At 35.6% G+C, this 21,641-nt stretch overlaps 2 protein-coding genes across 5 annotated transcripts in view; both read left to right on the top strand.

Moving 5' to 3' along the window:
* Positions 1 to 6,375: 6,375 nt before the first annotated feature.
* Positions 6,376 to 8,396, top strand: tmem230a (transmembrane protein 230a). Its single transcript, XM_067399405.1, has 4 exons — positions 6,376 to 6,517; positions 6,990 to 7,185; positions 7,271 to 7,393; positions 7,483 to 8,396. The coding sequence occupies exons 2-4, from the start codon at positions 7,087 to 7,089 to the stop codon at positions 7,621 to 7,623; spliced, it is 363 nt and encodes a 120-aa protein (XP_067255506.1). The 5' UTR covers positions 6,376 to 6,517; positions 6,990 to 7,086; the 3' UTR covers positions 7,624 to 8,396.
* A 6,261-nt stretch (positions 8,397 to 14,657) lies between these two features.
* igsf9a (immunoglobulin superfamily, member 9a) overlaps positions 14,658 to 21,641 on the top strand; it is a 28,924-nt gene continuing 21,940 nt past the window's right edge. For 3 of the 4 annotated variants that reach the window (XM_067398083.1, XM_067398082.1, XM_067398081.1), the window contains exons 1-3: positions 14,659 to 15,058; positions 20,857 to 20,941; positions 21,127 to 21,321. In XM_067398083.1, coding sequence (XP_067254184.1) covers positions 20,884 to 20,941; positions 21,127 to 21,321 — 253 coding nt within the window. In that variant the 5' untranslated portion in view covers positions 14,659 to 15,058; positions 20,857 to 20,883. Of the gene's footprint in view, positions 15,059 to 20,856; positions 20,942 to 21,126; positions 21,322 to 21,641 lie in introns of all 4 variants that reach the window. The other variant, XM_067398084.1, reaches the window with a different exon arrangement.

Raw genomic sequence — 21,641 nt, 5'->3', positions numbered from 1 at the left:
AGCTTTTATAAATGTGCCTTAGAAAAAAAAAAAAAAAAAAAAAAAAAAAAAACATTACTGCATCTTGATACAAAACAATGGCAGTGAGTGACATATTTTAAGATATATCAGTGCAAGTTGCTTTCAGTTAAAACAGCTCAAACATGATTTTTTTTTGTCTGGGACTATATATGGCTTAAGCTTTATCTGTGAAACTGCGGGGGCTAAAAAAAATAAGTTATTTTCTTTATTGACTAACTCTGAGTTTCCCCTCTTTCAATCATGACCAGGGATACACTTTTCATTCGATGATATCTCTCATATCTGGGAAAATCTGGGTATTAAATGAATTAAGACAGTTTGAACGAGACGTTTGAAACATACAATGTATACAAAAGCACTGCAAGAGAAAAGAAGCATTTGTGTAATTGGACGTTTGACTTAAACCTTCTCCTAACTGTCTCGGAAATTGGACAAATAAGACACCAACATTGCTACAAATTCAAAATAACTTGAAATAAATTAAAATGCAGCTCTTCAGGTAACACAAACACATTCTTATGATTTCATAATAATAATCGCGCCTGTAATAATCGCATGCTGCGTTCGCAAGTCAGTCAATTAAAGATTTTTCTTTAAATTGTTTTTCATTCCGACTAAATAGCATGTCCTTTTAAAATAAGTTAAACACTTACCGTCATTCAGAGCAACATCTGTAAAATCAGCTTTTCCTCTAGCTCGTGACAGTAGGGAAAACCAATAACACGAATCTGACGAGGAATCCGATGGGATGCAAAAGTGTTTGTGTAAACATCCCACACTCCCACTTCCTCCACACATTCTCTCTCTCTCTCTCTCTCTCTCGCTCTCATTCACTTATAGATTATAAAAAGGAGGAATAATTTTATGAAAAAGAGGAATAATTTTAAAAATTGTTTAAACCTATTGTAAGCAGGTTTACACGTGACAGCCTACTCTCAACGTACTCTTTGTTTCATTGTTTTGAAATATTTAAAAAAACAAACATCAATACTATCCTCCACACAAATTTCGATTTAATGATTCTAAAAACTTAAAATGGTGTAAACATCAATTATAAAGTTCCATGCAATTACACTGTAATTCAGAAAAAGACATAAAACTGAGAAAAAAAAACAACAACAAACAACAACAACAAAACTTAAACTTAAGACTAAAACTTGAGAGCTTTTTTGGGACCTCTTGTTGGTTTGATATGAAACTTCCTGAGCACAATTTTGGTCAGTGGAGAAAGGTGTAATTCATCAGCATTGATCATTGAGGTCCTAGAAGGTCAACTTTGTTAAAAAAAAAATAATAATAAAAAAATAGTGAATGTTGTAGCAAAAAAAAAAAAAAGAAAAGAAAAAAAAAGCATGATTTATGTGGCTTCATGAAATGGCATGTCCACCTGTGACTGTGGATGTCACTTTGTATTTCTGTCCATTGCTTTCTCTCGAAGATCCATCATCATGATTTGTTTCACAATTTTATTCCACAATAATCCATGCCCTCAATCTATGACCAGAACAAAACAAAACAAAAAAAGTCCTTCAACTCTTCAAAGTGTATAAGCCCCCATTGTCATTGTCATGCCCCCATTGTCAGAACATAAAATAGATTAAAATTGCATCATCATTTACTCACCTTCATGTTGTTCCAAACCTGTATGACTTTCTTTAGTTAAATATATAGTTATGGTGCTCTGCTGGAGTTTGACAGGTCCTGGTCCACATCCACTTTCATTATTGGAAAAGAGCAGCATGAACATTCTTCAAAACATCTACACAAAGACATATTATGGTTTAGAATGACATGGGAGAGAGTAAATAATGACATAATTTTAATTTAATATTTCTCCCTGAAAACTAAGAAATGAAGAGCATATGCACCTTCTTTCTCAGAAGAATGTTTTTTTTATTATTATTTATTTTATTTATTTATTGGCTACATGCACCATGTCCATCATAGAGCAACTCTTATTATGTCCATGAGCTTTTGATCAATAGCATGAACACAGTCCATCTATTGTTTGTTTTCTTTCTCATGTTCTTCATATTCAACCTTGTTGTGCATCAAAACCAGAACTTTATGCGGAAGTTTAATGCAAGCATGACGGATTGCTTGCATTGACTTTAAATATCTTGGCATCCACCTCCTCCCATGTTGCCATTTTAAGCTATTGGAGCACTTGCCTCAAAGCTGCAGTCTCAAGACGTGCTGCGAATGTTAAGGGTCCTTTATTGTTTTGTTGTAGGGTAACTCTGGAAGTCAGCCAACGTCAGCAGTTGCAAAAAAACCATAAAGAATATGGAGGAAAGAAGGAATCTAACCAACAACAGATCAGATAAATTAGGTTTAGCACTTGAAGAGTGTCTTGGCCTGCAGAAAACAAATCCAATCCAACGAATCCATTACAGAATATTAGAATAAACAAAACAAAAAAAACACCTGCATCTGCATGTCAGTTCTTATTTTCACTGTATTGATATCATAAAATATGAATTCATATCAATACATCATCCAAACACTCACAGCCAAAAGTTTATGAATATAAAAAGAAATTAATAATATATGGGGAAAATAGATAAATAGTTAAATATGTCACAAGCAATTTCTGATTGATTGTTTATACTTTTTCCAGTCTTTCTTACTTTCATGCATAGAATGAAAAAGCAAGTTAGATGAATTGGTACTTGAGCTCTGTTCAAGATATTTAAGAAGCTGTTTATTCAATTTAAAAATAGTCAAAAGTTGCCATGATATTTTAAGTTTATCAGAAAATTAGAGTTTAAAGAACTAACTGAAAAAAAATTACACTGCCCCTCTGAGCTCTAAGAGTCTCGTTGAACTCAGTCTGCTTAGCAATATCTGAAACAGCAGGTAATGTGAAATTATTCAGAGGACAAACATGCTGTGATTTACTGGTAATTGAAAGCACTTCAAATTCCAATTAATTTCATATGCATCTGATGAGTGTCATGTGTAGTCTGTTTTGGTTTCTTTTTCACTGGGTTCTGTTTTCCTTGAGTTGTCTGCCTGTTTTCTCTAGTTAGTTTCCTTGGTTGCTAATTAGTTCTACACACCTGTTTCATTTTATCTTTATTACTCTCCCTATGAATTTAAGCCCTGAGTTTCATCAGTTCATTTGTTTAGTATCTTCATAATTTAATGTGGTTGTGTTAGAGCCCAGCCAGCCATCACCTTGCTGCACGGACATGACACCAGAGCTCACCGCAGATGGAAAGCCAGAGCCAGTGCCTGCCGTGATAAAAAAGAGCCATAGTTAAGGACTGCAAGCCATCACCCCGAAGCCCAAGCTTCACAAAATGCAACATCATATGCCAGAGGATGTTTACCCCGAATCTCCTGTCCTCGCTGGTCCCATCCAGCTTCAAATCTTCTGTGTTTACACTGGTTCCGTCCAACTCAAAGTCTTATGTGTTTCTGCTGGTCCTGTCCAGCAAAGAGTCTCCTGTGTCTTCCCTGATTCCACCCAGTTTGAAGTCTCTTGTGTCTCAAGAGTTCCCACCCAACCACCTCCTCTTGCAAAGTCAGTCTGTCGGCCCTGCCACCGCTGGTTTCCTTTAGGCCCCTTGGCTACTCCTCTAACTTCACTCTGTTGTGTGTATCTGCCTTGGGTCTTTCGGTCTCCAGCTCTGTCTAGTCAAGAGGATCCCCCCCTACAGCTGTTAATCCCGTCACTCCACCTCAGCCTGTTGACCTGTCAGCTCCACCTTGGCTCCTCCCCCCCTCAGCTCCACCTGTAAGTATCTGTCTTATGGCTCCACTGGGCTCCCTTGCTCCTGCGGCTCCACCTTGGTCAGATGCCGCTCTGCCTGTGCCATGGACTTCTGAGCTGTCTGATGTGCTCTGGCTCTCCACCCCTTTGGCTCCGCCTGATTGCGCCTTCCCTCCAGCTCCAACTCAGCCCTCGGTCGCACCGGCTCCACCTCAGCCCTCTGGCACCCCAGCTCCACATCGGACAGTCGTCACTGTGGCTCCACCTTGGCATTCAGGACCATCAGTGTTGCTTGTTGTCTCTTCATCTGTGCCTAGGTGTTTACGTCCATCGGCTCCATTTCCGTCTATCGTTTCCCTGATGTCAACAGTCAAATCTCCACCATGGCTCCTCCCTCCATCAGCTCTGCCATGGATCATCATCCTGGCCGTGCTCTGTGTTCCTGCCTGGCTACTTCTTCTACTGGCTCCTCCCACCGTCATCATCACCCTGGTTTCTAATTTTTCTGTTATTGTCTTTGTAGGTGTGTTCACATGGCCTCGTAATTCCTGTAGTTACAAGATTCTAGCTTGTAAAAAGCGTTCACGTCCTCGTAGAGTTCGTAATTACAGCTTGTAAGCTGGGAGTTTTCTGAAAGCTCCCACATGTACCACATGGCCGCTGTACCACCTGACTGCTCTATTTTATTTAGGCCTTAAAATTGGTGCCATGGAAACGCATAATTCCCAGTCCAAGGACTAAAAGGATGTGAACAGCTCAGAATGTAACATCATGTGTTGTCATTTCAAGATTCCGGTAAATATGAGGTGGTTTGAACGCAGCATAAAAATCCAAGGATTAATTAGTTAGAAACTAGTTGCTATTAATACAGGTTCCATCAGTTGTCTTCTTATGAATGTTTGTCAGTGAGTCAGTGTTGCTGATGCAAAGTAGGCCCTTTGTTACCAAACACCAAGTAACTAAATTAGGATACAATTATGTGTCATTCGCAAACATTAAACTGTTGGTTACTTCAAAACTTACCTTCATCTGGGAGATCACAGGGATATGTAAATATTTGATCTGTTAAAGCCACAATATGTACATTTTCGCAGCTAAAGGTCGCTCATTCAAAAGAAAGGCGAAGCTCTATGACACCTTTGTTTCATGGAATCATGGGATGTGTTGTCTTCACGTCTACAGCTGGCGGAATAGAATCGGGATGAGACTCAGGCAGAAATCATGTTCATGGATGAGATTTTTAACATTACTGTAGTATGAAGCAGAGCATGGAGCGATTGCTAATGATAGACGAGCATGACACACATCTCAACAGCAGCTTTGAACTTTGATTATGCCACAGTCACCTCTTCCGAAGAAGTTCTGCTCAAGCGTATTCGGGGTAAAGCAGCGCTGTTTATCGTATTAGATATTTGTGTGGTAAAAGTTGTTACAGTGCTACTCTCTGCATTCGCTACTATGAGCCACTTGTTGCACACAAGATCGATATTAGGCATGGTAAAACATGGTACTCACTGTAAATCAAGAAAATGAGACTTAAACAATAAGACTTACTGTGTTGAGCTTTATAACATGATGAGTTTTCTGTCGATCAATGTATCCAAACAGTTGCTCCCCTGTCTAATGAAACACATAATATACTAAAGCGTCTTTGGTCTTTCCATGGTTTCGACAAAATAAAACCGGAAATCGAGGGTGTGATGTCATTGATGGGACACAAGGACAAGGTCTGTGTCCTAGTTAAAATTGCTTATTTCTCTGGATTTAAACATTCTGGGAAACATTTGGGAAGTTGTAAGTACACAAGTCAACAAAATATATAACATTGTTCTAGTGGTTTTTGGATATCTTGATCTAAAAATCCTACACATTGTGCCTTTAACTGGTTGCATATGTCAGATTTATTGCATGACTCGGGCAGAGAAAGGTGCTATCAAACATTGTTTACTTAATCAACTGAGTCAGTGTAATGGTGAAGGGATCGATCAAATAGGCCAATTGATAGATGTTTTGTGAAGAAATGTCATGCTCCCTTGTAAAAGTATTTTTTTAATATTTAAAAAAAAATATATAAATACAGTAGTTTATTTTGATACATGGTGTGGCTGCTGTATTTTGTAGTTTATTTTAAAATACATTATACATATTTTTGCCCAACCCTGCAATCAACCGTGACAATGAGCAGTGTGAGGTAATTTTATTTCATTTGATCAATGTAATATATTATTATTAACTCTAATCTAGAGATGAAAAATTAACGTTTTGTTTGTTTATTGTTTTGTGTCCTTACATTTGTCTTTTTAACAGTCAAAAAAAAATAAATATAAATGATGCTGGTTTTAAATTTAGTTGTTTTACTGATGCACTGTTTTTTTTCTTTTTCTTTTTAACTATATTAATTTAAAATCAAATTCACATTCATTTTCATTGTAATTATTTATTTCACTAATGTACTGTTTAAAATCGATTTTCATGTGTAATTCTTTTAATGTATAGAGCAAAATTTGTAATTTATTTATTTTACTCGTTTTAATCCGTCGTGAGCATAAGACCAGTTGTTATTGGCTGCCGCTGGTCTTCTTTCCTGCGCGCGCGCAGGTTGGAAAGGGAATAATAAGGAAGTAAACAATGTCCACAGAGGGACGAGTAGTGTTTTCAGGGGGGGAAAGAAAGTTTTGGTAGTTCTGTGGCAATAGTAGATCAAAATTCAGCCCGGATGTTCAAAACGACATTAAATTTAATGTTAGTGAAACAGTATATGCTTAAAGGCACGAGCTGGTGAGTATATTATGAACGCCTCTGCAAACTGCCTAACCACACTGTAAAAATGCTATACTATTGTAGTCTTTCTACTTCAAAATTTGTTACTTGCTGTTTATTTGTAATTATTTGTGAAATTTGCTAGCAATTTTTGGAGTGAAAATCGTTTCAAAGTAAATCCTATGCTTTTTTTTTTTTTCACTGCATAAAGCAGATGAAGTCTGAAACGTCAATACAAGATTCATGACACAGATTGTATAAATAAATTCTTGGGTTTATTGAATAACTGCTATAATAGCTGCTATTAAATACTTATCTGTCTTGAGACAATAGACTATATCACCAGGATGCTACCAAATTACTGTTGTGTATTTGAACTTATGTGGTGACTGGTAATTTCAAATGATAGAAAACAAATCCAACATGATTTTCATGCTGAACTAAATGTGTTTCATTTGTTATGAGTTAAAACCTTCTTCTGGTCTCCCAGAATAAACCACATCAGAAGCGGATGCACTCTCAGATAGTCTCAGTATAGTTTGCTGCTCTTCATCGTCTTCCAAGTGCCAAGAAGCCTAAACAACATCATGATGGCGACTCGAAACAACACAGCCAGTGCTGCTCCAAACAATAAGGTGAAATACTCCAGGCTGGCAGATAGTGATGAAGGCTACATTGATCTACAGGTGAGAAAACTTGATGTAGAAAATCTATAAATGGTATTACACATGTCTCTATTTGTCATATATTAAATTAAACACTGTTTTATAGTTCAAGAAAACCCCACCTAAAGTACCCTACAAGGCCATTGCCCTGGCAACGTTCCTATTTCTGGTTGGCTCTGTATTGATAATTGTTGGATCACTTCTTTTGGCAGGGATCATTCATGTCACGGTGAGTAGACAAAAGTGCTGTGTTGTAATTGGAAAAAGGTGAACTGTATCTGTTACTATGTTTGACAGTAATGTATGGTCTTGTTGTAGAATCCAGATCGCACAATCCCAGTTCTCATCATCGGAATACTGATCTTTCTTCCTGGATTCTATCATTTGCGGATTGCTTATTATGCTTCCAAGGGTTACCGTGGTTATTCTTACGATGACATCCCAGACTTTGATGACTAAATGGATTTAGTCATACTAAATGCTGTTACTTTTGTGTGTTTTTCTGCAGCTGTTTTGCATGATTTGCCTTAAGACATTCATTCTTTGTTTACTATAAGTTTCTCTAGGTGAGAAACCGTGGCACGCAGTGGCTTGGCTGAGCTTTATTGAGCTGAATACCTTTATTTTACCAAAAGGAAAAAAGAAGTGCAATATTAAGAGTATTTATTTAGCTAAATGCATAAAAGGCCAACAAGAAATATGCTGATATTTTCCTAGCTTTTGTAAAACAGTTTGAAGAAGTATCATTTTAAAAGCTAGAAAATGTATGTTTTCTGTATTGGAACATGTTACTTACTGTATATACACTATCAGTGAAACGTTCGGACACTTTTTATATTTTAAATTATGTACACAAATGTATATTGATAAAAATATATACCTTTTCTTTTTTTTCCTGGATAAGTTAGTCTGGAAAGTGATGAAAAGCAGTCAAAAAAGCATCTTATATACATGTGAACTTCTTCACAATGTAAAACAGCGTAGTTGTAGCAGCCGTCTATGCAGCTATAAAGTACATAGAAAAATATTATAGTTAGATAGTTTTGATTTGTTTCAGTTTTTCACTACATTTTTTCTGTATACTTCTATTTGTGTTCACATACTTCCATGTGTTATTTTGTAGTTTTAATGACTTTATCGTTTTAAAAAGTGTATAATTATTGTAAAAATAAAGATTGGTAATGTGTCCAAAGTTTTACTGGTAGTGTAGTTGCTATGGCAGTATTGTTTTGTGGAATAAACTGGTTTTATTCATCCATCTGTTTGGTTTGAAAATGACTGTTCACCTTGTTCCGCTTATTTTTGAGGGAGCAAAAAGTGTTGTATTTTGAGAACCACTGAAGGTTATGAGAGGTATCAATTAAATATTTTTAATTAAAATATTAAAGTTTTGAAAAGGTTCCAAGTGATGGTATTATAATGTTATAAGTGACAAAAGAAGTAATTTAATGAATAATTCTGATTTTGTTATATCATCTCTTAATAAGGCCACAAATTAAGTTCTGGGTAGATTAGATGGTAAGCAAATCATTTTTTTGTTATCAATGTTTTTGAAAATGAGCAGGAATAAAGATCTAATCACCTTTGACAAGGGCCAAATTGCTATGGCAAGGCCACTGGGTCACACAAAATATTAATGATGGTCATAGGAGGAATGTGTCACAGCACATTCCATCGCACTGCTGCGTATGGGACTGTGCAGCTGCAGCCAAATCAGAGTGCCTATGATGACCCCTGTCCACCTTCAGAAGTGGCTGCAATGGGCATTGAAGCGTTGGAAGTGTACCTTGGAGCAGTGGAAGAAGTTTGCCTGGTCCGATGAGTCCCATTTTCTTTTACATCATGTGGACGGCTGTATGTGTGCGCTATTTACCTGGGGAACTGATGGCACCAAGATGCACTGTGGGATGACTACAAGCCGGTGGAGGGTGTTTGATGCTCTGGGCAATGCTCTTATGGGAAACACTGAGTCTGGCCATTCATGTGGATGTAAATTTGATACGTGCCACATACCTAATTTGATACGTGCCACATAGACCAGGTACACCCCTTCATGACAAGGACGTTTTCTGATGGCAGTGGCCTCTTTCGGCAGGATAATGCACCCTGCCACACTGCACACGTTTTTAAGGAATGGTTTTAGGAGCATAATGAAGATCTCAAGGTGTTGCACTGGCCTCCAAATTCCCCAGTCTCAATCTAATTGAGCATCTGCGGGATGTGCTAGACCAACAACTTCGATCCACCTGTTGTTCGATCCAATGGGACTTGAAGGATCTGGCACCAAGACATTAGCAGCAGATCCTTCAAGTCCCGTTGGATCGAACAACAGGTGGATCGAAGTTGTCGAGCACATCCCATACAGGACACCTTCAGGGGTCTTGTAGAGTCCATGCCTCAGCCTCCCCATATAGCAGTGGGTCGGTGCTGTTTTGGCAGCACATGGAAGACCAACAGCATATTAGCACATTGCAGGTGGTCATAATGTTTTGGCTTACTGGTGTACAGAAGTACAGAAATAAGTATGTTGTTTAGAATGCTGTACCAGTGTTGAGATACTGTTGTATTTTTAATATTATGATTTATTTTTATATTTTCTGTTTTAATTTTAATTTTCGTACTATAGTAATTTGGTTGTTTTTGTCATTTTTTTATTATTCTTTTTAAACATATCTATAGATACTTTTATTAGTTTCACTTATTTTAGAACATCAAGTTAAACTAAATAAAAGTGAGAAATGTTGAAAACATATGTTATTTCAGTTCACATTTATTTTATTTCAAGCAACAATTTTTTTTTTTTTTTTTTTTTTTTTTAATGGTTTTAGTTTCGGTAAACTACAATAACCCTGTGGCGTACCTTTCATACTTCTCTTATTGTAATTCTTGCAGTAAATGTGAAGTAACAGAAGAAACTGCCCAGCAAACAAGGGACGTCCCCCGGACGTTGTGAACGTCCGTTAAGGTCCGCGTTTGGTCCGCTTTGTAACGTTCGCTGACGGACGTTCGGAGGACGTCCGCGTTTGGTCCGCTTTTTAACTGTCATCTGGTATTTTACATAACAACACTTGTAAAAAAAAAAAAAAAAACAGACCTGACACCTTGAAACTCAGACAAAGGGCAAATGAAACTAAACCTACTGGATTTAAAGGAGGTTGTGTTCCTTAAAAATCTCTTTAAACATGATAATGGATTTACAGAAACCATGATTGTTTTGTTGTGCAGGTTGATATTATGGTTTTACTTCAAGTAAAAATAGTTGAATTCGGGTCATTCTACAGAAAAGTCCACTTTTGGTATGACAAAATGTCTTAAAATGTATTTATTTTTCTAACGTTTAAACTTAGACCACATTATTACATTACACATTGACTTTATGAATACAAATGACAGCTTTATGATTTATTATTATTATTATTATTATTATTATTATTATTTTGTGCATTTAAAGACAGCATGTACCATTTTTTGTCACTGGTGTTACCATACTTCTCTGGCATTTTAAACATTTTTATGAAATTATATTTCTCATTTTTTTCAGCACATGCAGTCAGAGTTACAGAAAAAAAGATAATGAAAAAAATAAGGAGATTGTGTTTTTTTTTTCAATCAGGTTAGTTAAAAGTGATTGAATTATGCTAATTTAATTATGCATGTATTTGCTATAACAATGGGAATATTTGAAAAACAGTTAAGTAATGCAATCCTTTACATCTTAATTCTTGAGTTTAGCAGAATTCAATGAATGTAAAAGTATTATCATGTCACATATGACACATTTTATTTAATGAGACAGACAAAAAACAGTAACAATAGTGACACAATGAATCACCAGTGACAGATACGACCAAAGATATTCTTCAACTAATCAAGGAGAGGAGACTAAATTTTTTACATTTTTTATACAATCAAAGACTTTTCATTGACACTTAGTGAAAGCAGTCAGTAAAAGATCATAAACAACATTTTAAAAATGTCTGTAAAATACGCTGTCAATAAAGTCGCTGCTTCTCAGCTTCTCAGTTTAGCCAAATACCCTCAATTTAGCCATATCTGACCAAAGGAGGATTAACAATAGGAAAAAAAGTTAGAATCACATTATTTAGTGCTATTTTATGCAAAATAACTAAATAAATAGCTTTGAATAAAGTTTTTTTTTTTTTTTTTCTATAAACAACACCAGTGACAGTAACACCAGTGACATTTTTCATGAAAAATGCATTTTATGGCTGCTGCAAGGTATCAATCCACATGTTGTCAATCATGGTATATTCACTAAATTAAGTAGTTTAATCCATTTGTATTCTAGTTTTTTAAAATTCCCTAATAATAAAGTAGGTCACACCAGTGACTTCAACTAAAAGCTTCATATGAAATTATGATTTTCTAATTAAAATTTCTGATAACTGAAAAGAGATAGTGGACTTTCCATTCCATTTCCATTCCTTTCTTCATGGATCTTCAGGAAATAGGAAGAAGGTAGTCAATTGATGTCAACAGTGTGATTTTTATTTCAAAATAAGAGATTTTTGTTAAAGGTAACACCAGTGACACAACACCAGGTTTTTTTTTATATATATTTTATAATATTTATTCAGCATTTGTTTTTGTTTTTTTATGTCATTTACATAATATATTTGACAGTTATGCATATTATTGTATTTAAACCCTGTTTCTGAGCTCAAAATAAAGCACTTTCCCACATGACTGTGGGGACGAGCACTTCTGTGCTGTTTGGAATTTTTATAATTAAAAAACAAATACTGCCACATTGATGCACAAGAAGGTTTAATTCTTCAAATATTGTTTCATATTAAAATATTTAAAAAAATGTTTTCAATATAAAAAAAGTGTTTTCAAGTGTAATATTTCTGTAAAGGGACAGAAAAGTTGACTTTTCTGTAGATTGACCCATTCATTGTAAAATGAAGCAGTAACTTCAACCTACTACTAACTAATTAAAGATGTCATCAGATCATGTGTGCTTTCAGCAGTTATCATTTTAAACATTAAAATCATGATGCCCCCCAATAGTAGGTTACTGAATATAAGATGTGGGATAATATAAGAATGGGACATAAAATAATGTTAATGACTTCAACTGATGAATGCAGCCAAACAAAAGATGAAGAATGGAAAAGCACTTTGCTGGCAAAGAAATGGGAAAATAACACAGGTAAGACAATTCCTATACCCATAAATACCTGTCAAACATGGTTTTATTAAAGAAAAGTTATTTTAAAAAAAAAATACTTTAATTTTTACACATAAGAAAGGTATAGCATGTGGCAAAAAGTGTAATATAGCCACACTGTGAGATACAAGCAAGTGACGATCGAGTGACGTCATTCTTTAGGTTACGCGCATGTAGCCATGGCAACGCTCGGCTGAGTCGACAGTTAACGGTCCTGCCGTGATTTTCTCAGATGAGGCCTTGAGTTTTCTCTTTCGTCGGTCGAAAAGGTATTTTAAATTTTAGTTTAGCAGACATTAGCTACCATAACCACTGTTTATCTTGTACAGTTTAAATTATATGATTAACGTTACATTTACAAACGTTTGCTGAAGTTGTTGTCCGTCGCGGCTGACCGTTACGGCCTATCTTCAAATGTACACTAATCTTGGTCTCACGATCCAAATTGTCAGTAACAAATGTTTCTTAATAGACAAACGATACCTGAAACATTATTGATTGTGTTCATTTTGTCGTTTTAGGTTAGAAGCCATCGAAAAAACTGCCATCGGACTACAACAGCTGACGAGAGACGCGCGTGCACAACTGCATAACACACACACACGGAAAGAGTACAACAATTATGAAACTGCTCATTTATAATAAATAAATACATGTATTTTTCTCATTACAACGTGTTTGTGTTCTTTTGTTAACCTAGAAGTAAAATAAAAAACAATAAGAGGACTTAATCGAAAGTCCCTTAAACGTCCCGAATGGCCGCTGAACGTCCTGTGAACGTCCCCGTGAACGTCCGGAGGACGTCTTTGCGGACGTCCCCGGGACAGCCAGAGGACCCTACACATGGACGTTCGGGGGACGTTCGCAGAGGCCATTCAGGGGACGTTCGGGGGACGTTCGCAGAGGCCATTCAGGGGACGTCATGGGGACCTTTTTTTGTTAGCTGGGTGGGTGCTGTATCCCCCAATTAAATGAACTGTACTTTCAGTTCCCACTTCCCAGCGTAATTGGTGAATATCAGTAGGCTATCAGTAATATTAGTAATATATTAAAAGTAATATTATTACTCATTTCTTTATATCATTCTTTATAACATAATTTATAACATTTCCAAGATTAAAACTGATGTGATTTGCTGAATTCAACAATGTAATGGGGACATCAGTATAGAATACCACTATTCTAAACGTTGCGTAATGCATAGTTTATAGGCCTACTGTGCAATATGTAGTAAGGTAGTGTTTCTTTCCGAATGTCGCTGCACTTTACTGCCCTCTAGTGGTAAATAGTTTAAAGTGTACAGTTGTACCCACTGCATAGCAAGCTGCCCACTACCGCTAGGCGGCTTAAAATGCCAGGTTTAAACACAAGGAATATTTGGCCTGGATTCATTTGAAGTCTCTTGGGTTATAGTGAGCTTGTCACTATTTTAAAGGGATCGTTCACCCATAATGAAAATTCTGTCATCATTTGCTCCCCCTTAAGTTGTTCCAAACCTGTAGGCCTATGAATTTATTTCTTCTGCTGAACACAAAAGAATATAGTTTGAAGAATGTTGGTAACCAAACAGTTGATGGGCCCCATTGACTTTCATAGTAATTTTTTATCCACCGTTGATTTTCCATCAACTGTTTAGTTACCCATATTCTTCAAAATATCTTATTTTGTGTTCAGCAGAATAAAAAAATTCATACAGGTTTGGAACAACTTGATGAGTTAATGATGACAGAATTTTTATTTTTGGGTGAACTATCCCTTTAAGATATTTGACATTATCTATAATAATAATATGAAGAATAAGTGTTATTAGTAATATTGACGGTGATGGTAATTAATAATAGTAATAAACATTGTTATGTAGCATTTATTGGGTTATTATTTTCATTGTAGGTAAAGCATAGTAAAGTGTTGTGTATGTTTGCATTATTCATGCACCTCTTTATTAATATGCATTATCAGCACTGAAATTTATTTCAACACCCATGCCATTTTTTTCACTTAGGTCCTATGTTATCCATCTCACATCAGTGAGTCGTCATTGTTCATTAGTTTACTGTGTGTTTGTAGTCTCAGGAGTGATTTACACAGAATGATGACATACATAATCAGAATCTTGACCAAAGTACAGCAGACACACCTCTGTATTATGAGAGTTAGGCTATCTGTATGAATTGCCTTGTGTCTATATAAATGTAGCGCTGATGAATAACTGCACACTTCACTATTCTTTTTTCTATATTAAATGTTAAAAACATGCGAAGTGTTCCTTTGTAATTAAAACGATGTTTTTTTTCTTCTTTGGACTTGTTTATCGACAGCTGAATATGTGCAAATTTTTGTACTGGTCCATTTGTTTCTCCTTGTGCTGTCTGCGCATGCGCGCTCATGTTTGCATTAGTTTAGTAAAACAGCAGCAGGAGGAGTGAACTCAACGCGAGAGGTGAGCTGATGCGCGAGCTCAAGCCTCCCATAGAGACAAAGTTTATGCGCCTGTTTTCTTCATGTTATTCATAGAAACAAGAGGAAAATAACATTTTACTGGCAAAGTTTCCGAAGTTGCCCTTGAGAATTGATTGTGATATGGAATTAACGCATGAAAGAGTATAATTTCTTACTTTTGGAATAATTGTCTTCGTGGTATTTTCCGTCTTCAACGCAAAACAGCGCTGCTTACTACAGCTGATAGATGAAGTGATACAGGTGAGCATAAACAACGTGTCTCTTACAAGTTTCATTCTCTAAGGTAGATAGGAAAGAATAAACATTTCTAGATTGAGAATGTAACGTGTAGCCTAATAAAACACTTGGTAATTAATAAGTTATAAAAGCTTTATTTTTGAATGTTCTCTGAACGCTTAAAACGCTTTTATGTTTTAAAAACGGGGTTTACTTGATTATGCGAACGTTAAGGGAACATTTCATTTAATAATTTTTCAAACATTATGGGAACGTTTCAAAATGTTCAGATAACATTCAAAAGTAACAAGTAACATTTAAAAAAAAAAGCATTTATGAACGTCCAAATAATACTGTACGTTTCAGAAAAAAAACGTTCCATGTATAATGTATTGAATGTTTTAGTAATTTAGTCCTAATGTTTTGAGAACAAAATAACTTTGAAAGAACGTACGTTTGTTCATATCTTTGAGAAAACCTTTCCAGAACGTTATTTAAAGTTCCCAGAAGGTTCCCTGTTAGCTGGGATATAGCCTGTTTATAAGCTACTTTCACGAGTCACGCTGCACTTAATCTATGGTTTACATACTTGCCTACTCTACAAATTCATCATGTGATTCTATCTATCTATCTATCTATCTATCTATCTATCTATCTATCTATCTATCTATCTATCTATCTATCTATCTATCTATCTATCTATCTATCTATCTATCTATCTATCTAATGCACAGGATCATGTTCATTTGCCAAACTTAAGATGTACATTGCCAGCAACATTTATATGCTGATTTGGCTCTATTCTGCCAAAGTAGATTATGGCTTTTTTTTTTATTTTTATTTTTTTTATGTTTGTTAGAAAAGTGGGGTATTTATCTAGCATTTGACTGCCAGTTGCAATTCAGCATGGTGGAATTAAAGGGGTTTGCAAGTGGATTTGTGGAGGCGGGTCAAGTTAGGGCAAACAAATTGCCAACATCTATCCAACAAAGTGTCTTACAATATCCAAAACAGGCTTAGACTATTAGGTTATTGTAGAAATCTGTAAATCTAATAAACCTTAATTTTATGACCTGTTCTTCTACAGCACATCATACTATATTTGGACATTTAATTATTTTTCCCTCTTAGGTAACTCTTTTTGTATTGCCATTACTGAAGTTCATTAAGCGTTTATTGATCAAACTTTCCTGAGTGTAAACAAGCATTATTGAGTGTAAACAAAGGTTGTGACAATAGATTCTCCTTTTTGTCAAAGTTAGCTTAGTGTGGCTCACGTGTAGATCCAGAGTGAGTCACATGCTTAATGTAGTCAAATTCACCAGTATACCACAGAGTATACGCCGGTCAGAGTCATCGCTCTTATTTACTTTGATATTAATCTGTCACTTTTTCCAGACTCACTGCAGCCAGATTATCCTGGATTACACTGAGTGTCTGTGTCTGATCCCAGCTCTCATGAATCAGTGAGCTTTCATGCACAGCACTGTGCAATGTATGGATTATGATGCTTGCAGATGAAATGTTGTTAAATGATTATCACTGTTTTGGAAAATGGATAATCTGTAATCAACACTGTCATGGATATGGCACTTTCCCTCATCACCAAATGGCTGAATGTTTGACACTTTTTGCTTTTTTCTGTCACTGGAAATGTTCTGTTTGTGTTGGTGTCACGGTAGAAATTTGCATGTTGGTGACTGTCAAATTCATGGTCAACTTTTGGCTTCACTGAAAATGTTTTCCTACAAACAGTGATCTCATTTCTTTCATTTTTAGATCATTTTAACTGGTTTATAATATAACCAAAACAGTCCATCTATAGCAGCTAATCTCTATTATTCAAAAATGAGTTTGCAATTGTTTTTAAAGTGCACATCTAGCTACATCATCTGTTGAGTTTATAAAAAGGGTATTGTTGGTAGCTTTGTAAAATAAGGAAAGTGGGTTAACATTTCTGACCTCCACAAATCAATGGTTAGTCCATTTGGCTGATTAAATCCGTCAGCAGGGAATCTGCTCTGAGCCTCAGAGTTTCAGGTCCAGCTGCTACAGCTGATCTGTTTATTTGCTCTAATGAACAAATGCTTTTGTAAATATAGCACTCACTTTCACAGTATGTCAGACTGCTGTTTTAAAGGCTTTTAAAGAGTAAATTGTTCTCTCGCAGGTTGCTAGTGTGAATGTTTCTTGTTTGTTTCGTCCTTTACAATGTTTGCTTTGCTTCTTTGAAGTCCATGTTGGTTTATTGCTTTGCCACATCTCAAAGGAGCACAGTCATGTGAGGCTGCGTAACATCTTTGGCCTCATTTAAAGACAACACCACAAATCTCATTATACTTCCATAATATGAAATGACAAAATATTATAAATTGGGAATTTAAATGTCAAAATTGGACGTTAGCACTACAGTGGTGACATTTTTGTAGGCAAACCTGGAAATTAGCATCACCCTGCTTCTCTTGATAAAAACCCAATAAGATTTTTCCATTAGCTTTTGGATTATTGCAGAAAGTAAGGTCTATGACCAACAAAATCTTCACAAAAGAGCACAACCTTTATGGATTTTGAAGCATAAATACCATCAGCAGAAGTCAAAAGCTAAACTTAGGCTATAAATGAACTACACTACGGTTGCATGACTTCAACATCACCATCACTAAGTTTCTGACAACACCTTCAGTCTTTGTTTAAAAACATGTTCCCTGAAAGTTCAAGTTATATTAGTTTGCCAGAACGTGATTATAACACAGCGAGGCTATGAAAGCGGACTAGTGTACAGTATAATGACAACCTCTGTACTCCTATTTACCCACTTGTCAGCAACCGCCTTTTACAAGACAAGTAAAGCTTTAAAAAAATCACAAAGAGGTACTGATGTATTTTATGTAGTAGAATAGTAACGTGTGAAAATATCTTGAGCTTGTGTTGTTCACCACAAACCTTATTTTGGGCATTTAACCAAAAATGCATTCAAAAAACATTTGTGTTATTTATTTGTAATAACACAAGACTAATAAACTGTGCATAATTAGACTGTAAAACACAAGTTACAAAAGTAACTTTTTATATTTTAGTGTCAATTTTGAATGCTTGTTGACTTAAGATCTAATTGACCCCAATCATACATTAATAATTTGACCTAACACTCCTTTATCTGATATAGAACATATTTACAGCCAACTAGTTTAAACTAAATTTCTGAGTGTTATTTTCATCTTCATTTATTTCTTTGCAGAATAGGTCAGATATGAATAATTGAATGACTGCTGATCCTTTCACATTAAGATTAAGCTTATAATGAGTGGACTATATTTAGCTTTCACGCTCGATTTGGCCCTGTTCCTTCACAACACAGCCAGATTTATTGACTGAAAGAAATTTGTGACATGAGTTCAGCCTGTCCTTTGTAAAAGCCAAGAATGAATGGACGACTCAACTCTTTCAGTGCCTTGAATTAGCATAACCTACAATATGGCCCCAGTTTGGTGTATTTATAGACAGAAACTGGAATAATACAATGTTTGTTCCCTGGTTATTTATAATGGCCAAGTACTCTAACCCTTGCCCGCAAAGGTTAATAAATAGGATTTTACTGTTGGTTATTGAAACTACAGTAAAACAGTAAATCAAAAAGACAGCTTTTATGTGCTTTGTAATTTATGTAGGACTTTGGTCTTGCTGGGATGCTGTTGCCCAGCTAACAAAAATACGTTCTAAGAAGGGTGTTGCTAATGTTCTCCTGAAGATATGAAAACACTATTTCTCATTTTTTTATGAATGTTCAAAACCAGTTTTACATGTTTTGTTCTTGGTTATGCGTACCTTATAGAAAACATTAAGGGAATGTTCCATTTTGTCATTTTGCAAATGTTATGGGAACGTTACTGAACGTTCTGAAACAAGTAGTAAGTAACAACACTTAAATAATATTTAGACAAACGTCTTTGATGAAAGCCCAACTAAAATATTTCAGAAAAACGTTGCATGAACAACATTTGTGCTGTTTGAGAAGGCCAAATAACTTTGAACAAATGATCTATTAACATTACTGGAAGAATGTTTATTCAGAATCTTGCTAGGACATTAGCCAAAGTTCTGAATGAGAACATTCCCTATTAGTTGAGCGTCTACACTTGGACGGCCGCAAACCGTAGCAAAACGCTTACCTACCAGCTTTTGTCAGAGAAAAACAGGTTTATCAGCATCCCATAGAGCTGATGCGGTATATTTTACAATGTACAAAAAGTATTACTGAATTACTCAAGTTCTCTGATTTTTGTATCACGAGTTCTCTGAATTGCTGAATAAACAGTAACAAAGTGAACAGACTGGTAGCCGAGTGTGCGGTGAGAAACGTGTGACCTGTGGCATTGTCTTGGGACCCCTTTCAGCAATCTTTAAGAATAGCTCTCCCTCATTGCACACGGGGGGTAATGAGCGGGCGTTTGCATTGTGCACTGGTGCATAGCACAGGCTCACAGTGAGCTAAGCGGAGTGCTAGCTTTACCCTTCGCACGAGTCACACGCTTTAGTATTTTCAGCTGCACCCAACAGACCTATTGCTTCCTGATGTGTTAATGATTTACCAAAGACCGCAATGTTAGACTAATGACTCAGTGACATTCGGCTGCAGTTGTGTATATTCTCCGAGAGCATTTTATCAATCGTCTCGCAACTTCCTGTCTACCCACATGGCCATTATTGATGATATACGCACTGTAAAGTCATCTTTGCACAGGTTAAGTATATATAGTAGTTGACGTGACGTGTCAAGCTGTGACACCAGTTTCCTGCAGTGTGACATGCATTTTTATGCTTACAATATAAGCCAACACCATCAGATTAAAAAAAGAAACTGTCAAAAATGTAAATATATATATATATACACACAGTGGGTGCAGGGCACAATAGTTTATGTAAGTGAGGATAGCAAAATAAAGTAAACTGTGACATTTTATACCAAAAAATTCTTCATACAGTGAACAGTGGACCATTAAAATCAAAAAATTATTAAAAACCAAAAATTATTCAGACACTTTGACGTGAGCATGTTTTGCTTAAGTGTTATCTGACATAATCAAGATTATTTTTTTTTTCTGACACAGTTTAACTCTGAGATCTTGTCATATTTCATTACATTCTTTAAACTACAGTGAATAAACTGTATTAATGAATGAAATGTTCAAGGTGTCTGAATAAATTTTGGTTTGACTGTTTATCTATCTATCTATCTATCTATCTATCTATCTATCTATCTATCTATCTATCTATCTATCTATCTATCTATCTATCTATCTATATATATATATATATTATATATATAAATACATATAGATATATATATATATATATATATATACACAAGATCAATTAAATTTTTTAAAGAAAAGACTCTTCAGTGTAATTATATCATAATGCAAATGTTTAATTTTGCATAGATAGGTAATAAACGATTGGTTATTTCAGTAGTGTATTTAATCACATTTATAGCTGGGAAGGAGTGTCCTCTCCTGAGCTGAAGGCATCACATGGAAGTTTGAGTCATAGCATATAAATCTAATTTTACGACCTTCCTTTATATAGTGTTTAAGTTTATACATGAATTAGTTCAGTGCAGACATGTTGTTGAGCTTACTGTGGTCATATATACAATACAATCTGTACATAAGATCCATAATCCTCCTGTGTGCTCTGAGATTATAGAAACAGGCAAAGCAAAAGAGGTGTGGATATGTTTGTGACATACTGTATAAAATGCTTTTACTGTGGTTGAGTTTTGTTTGCCTGTTGTCTGATCTTGTACTTTTGATGTTCTGCAGGTATGTGAATCTGAATGAAAACTCATCATGCTACTGAAGAACCTTCCTTTGTTGGAAGTCATTGTTGCAGTACTGTCCCTTTTCAGTGAGTATTTTACAGTAGCTGCTTCACAACTGACATATGCTCAAACATGCATGATCATGTTTTAAAATATTTGGTTTAAATATATATATATATTAGTATATCTGTATTAAATGTTGCATATATTATACATACAATAATCACTACTTTTATTTTTACTAATAAGATTTACATTTATTTTGTGTTAGTTCACACAAGTGCAGCTGAAGCCCACGTCCGTGCCAAGAAAGGGGACACTGCTGTGTTGACATGCAGTCTACCATCCCCAGACAAGGGCAGCACTGCCCCTCAGCACGTCGTAGAGTGGGTGCGTCAAGGCTACGATATCCCCATCCTCATGCACTTTGGAGTGAACAATCTTCGAGTGCATCCCAACTATGATGGTAAGTGTCTCAACACTGAGATCATATTGCAGGGGTCAGCAACCTTAGGCACATGAAAATTTGGAATCTTTGCAACCATGCATCAAAAATATTTGGAAACTAGTTTCTGCCATGGAATAAAAATATAAAAAAGGTAATTGCGACTTTTTGTCACAATTTTCAGAAAAAAAGTCCAAATTGTGGTATATAAACTCACAGTTGAAAGAAAAAAAGTCAGAATTGTAAGATAGTTGCAGTTAAAAATATGTATATCCCATGGCAGAAACAAAAACACAGAATTGCAAGATGTAAACTCAGAATTATGAGAAAAAAGCTCAGAA

The sequence above is a fragment of the Chanodichthys erythropterus genome, chromosome 10, assembly GCF_024489055.1.
Source record: "Chanodichthys erythropterus isolate Z2021 chromosome 10, ASM2448905v1, whole genome shotgun sequence".
In the NCBI taxonomy this organism is placed as follows: domain Eukaryota; kingdom Metazoa; phylum Chordata; class Actinopteri; order Cypriniformes; family Xenocyprididae; genus Chanodichthys; species Chanodichthys erythropterus.
The sequence above is the reverse complement of the archived record's forward strand: the minus strand, read 5'-3'. Positions and strand labels throughout refer to the sequence as shown.

Bases quoted from the DNA above. Each gene is read 5' to 3' on its own strand.
- tmem230a (XM_067399405.1), top strand. From the start codon at position 7,087: ATGATGGCGACTCGAAACAACACAGCCAGTGCTGCTCCAAACAATAAG. The intron at 7,186-7,270 runs GTGAGAAAACTT...ACTGTTTTATAG, and splicing joins AAGGCTACATTGATCTACAG to TTCAAGAAAACCCCACCTAA. The intron at 7,394-7,482 runs GTGAGTAGACAA...GTCTTGTTGTAG, and splicing joins CAGGGATCATTCATGTCACG to AATCCAGATCGCACAATCCC.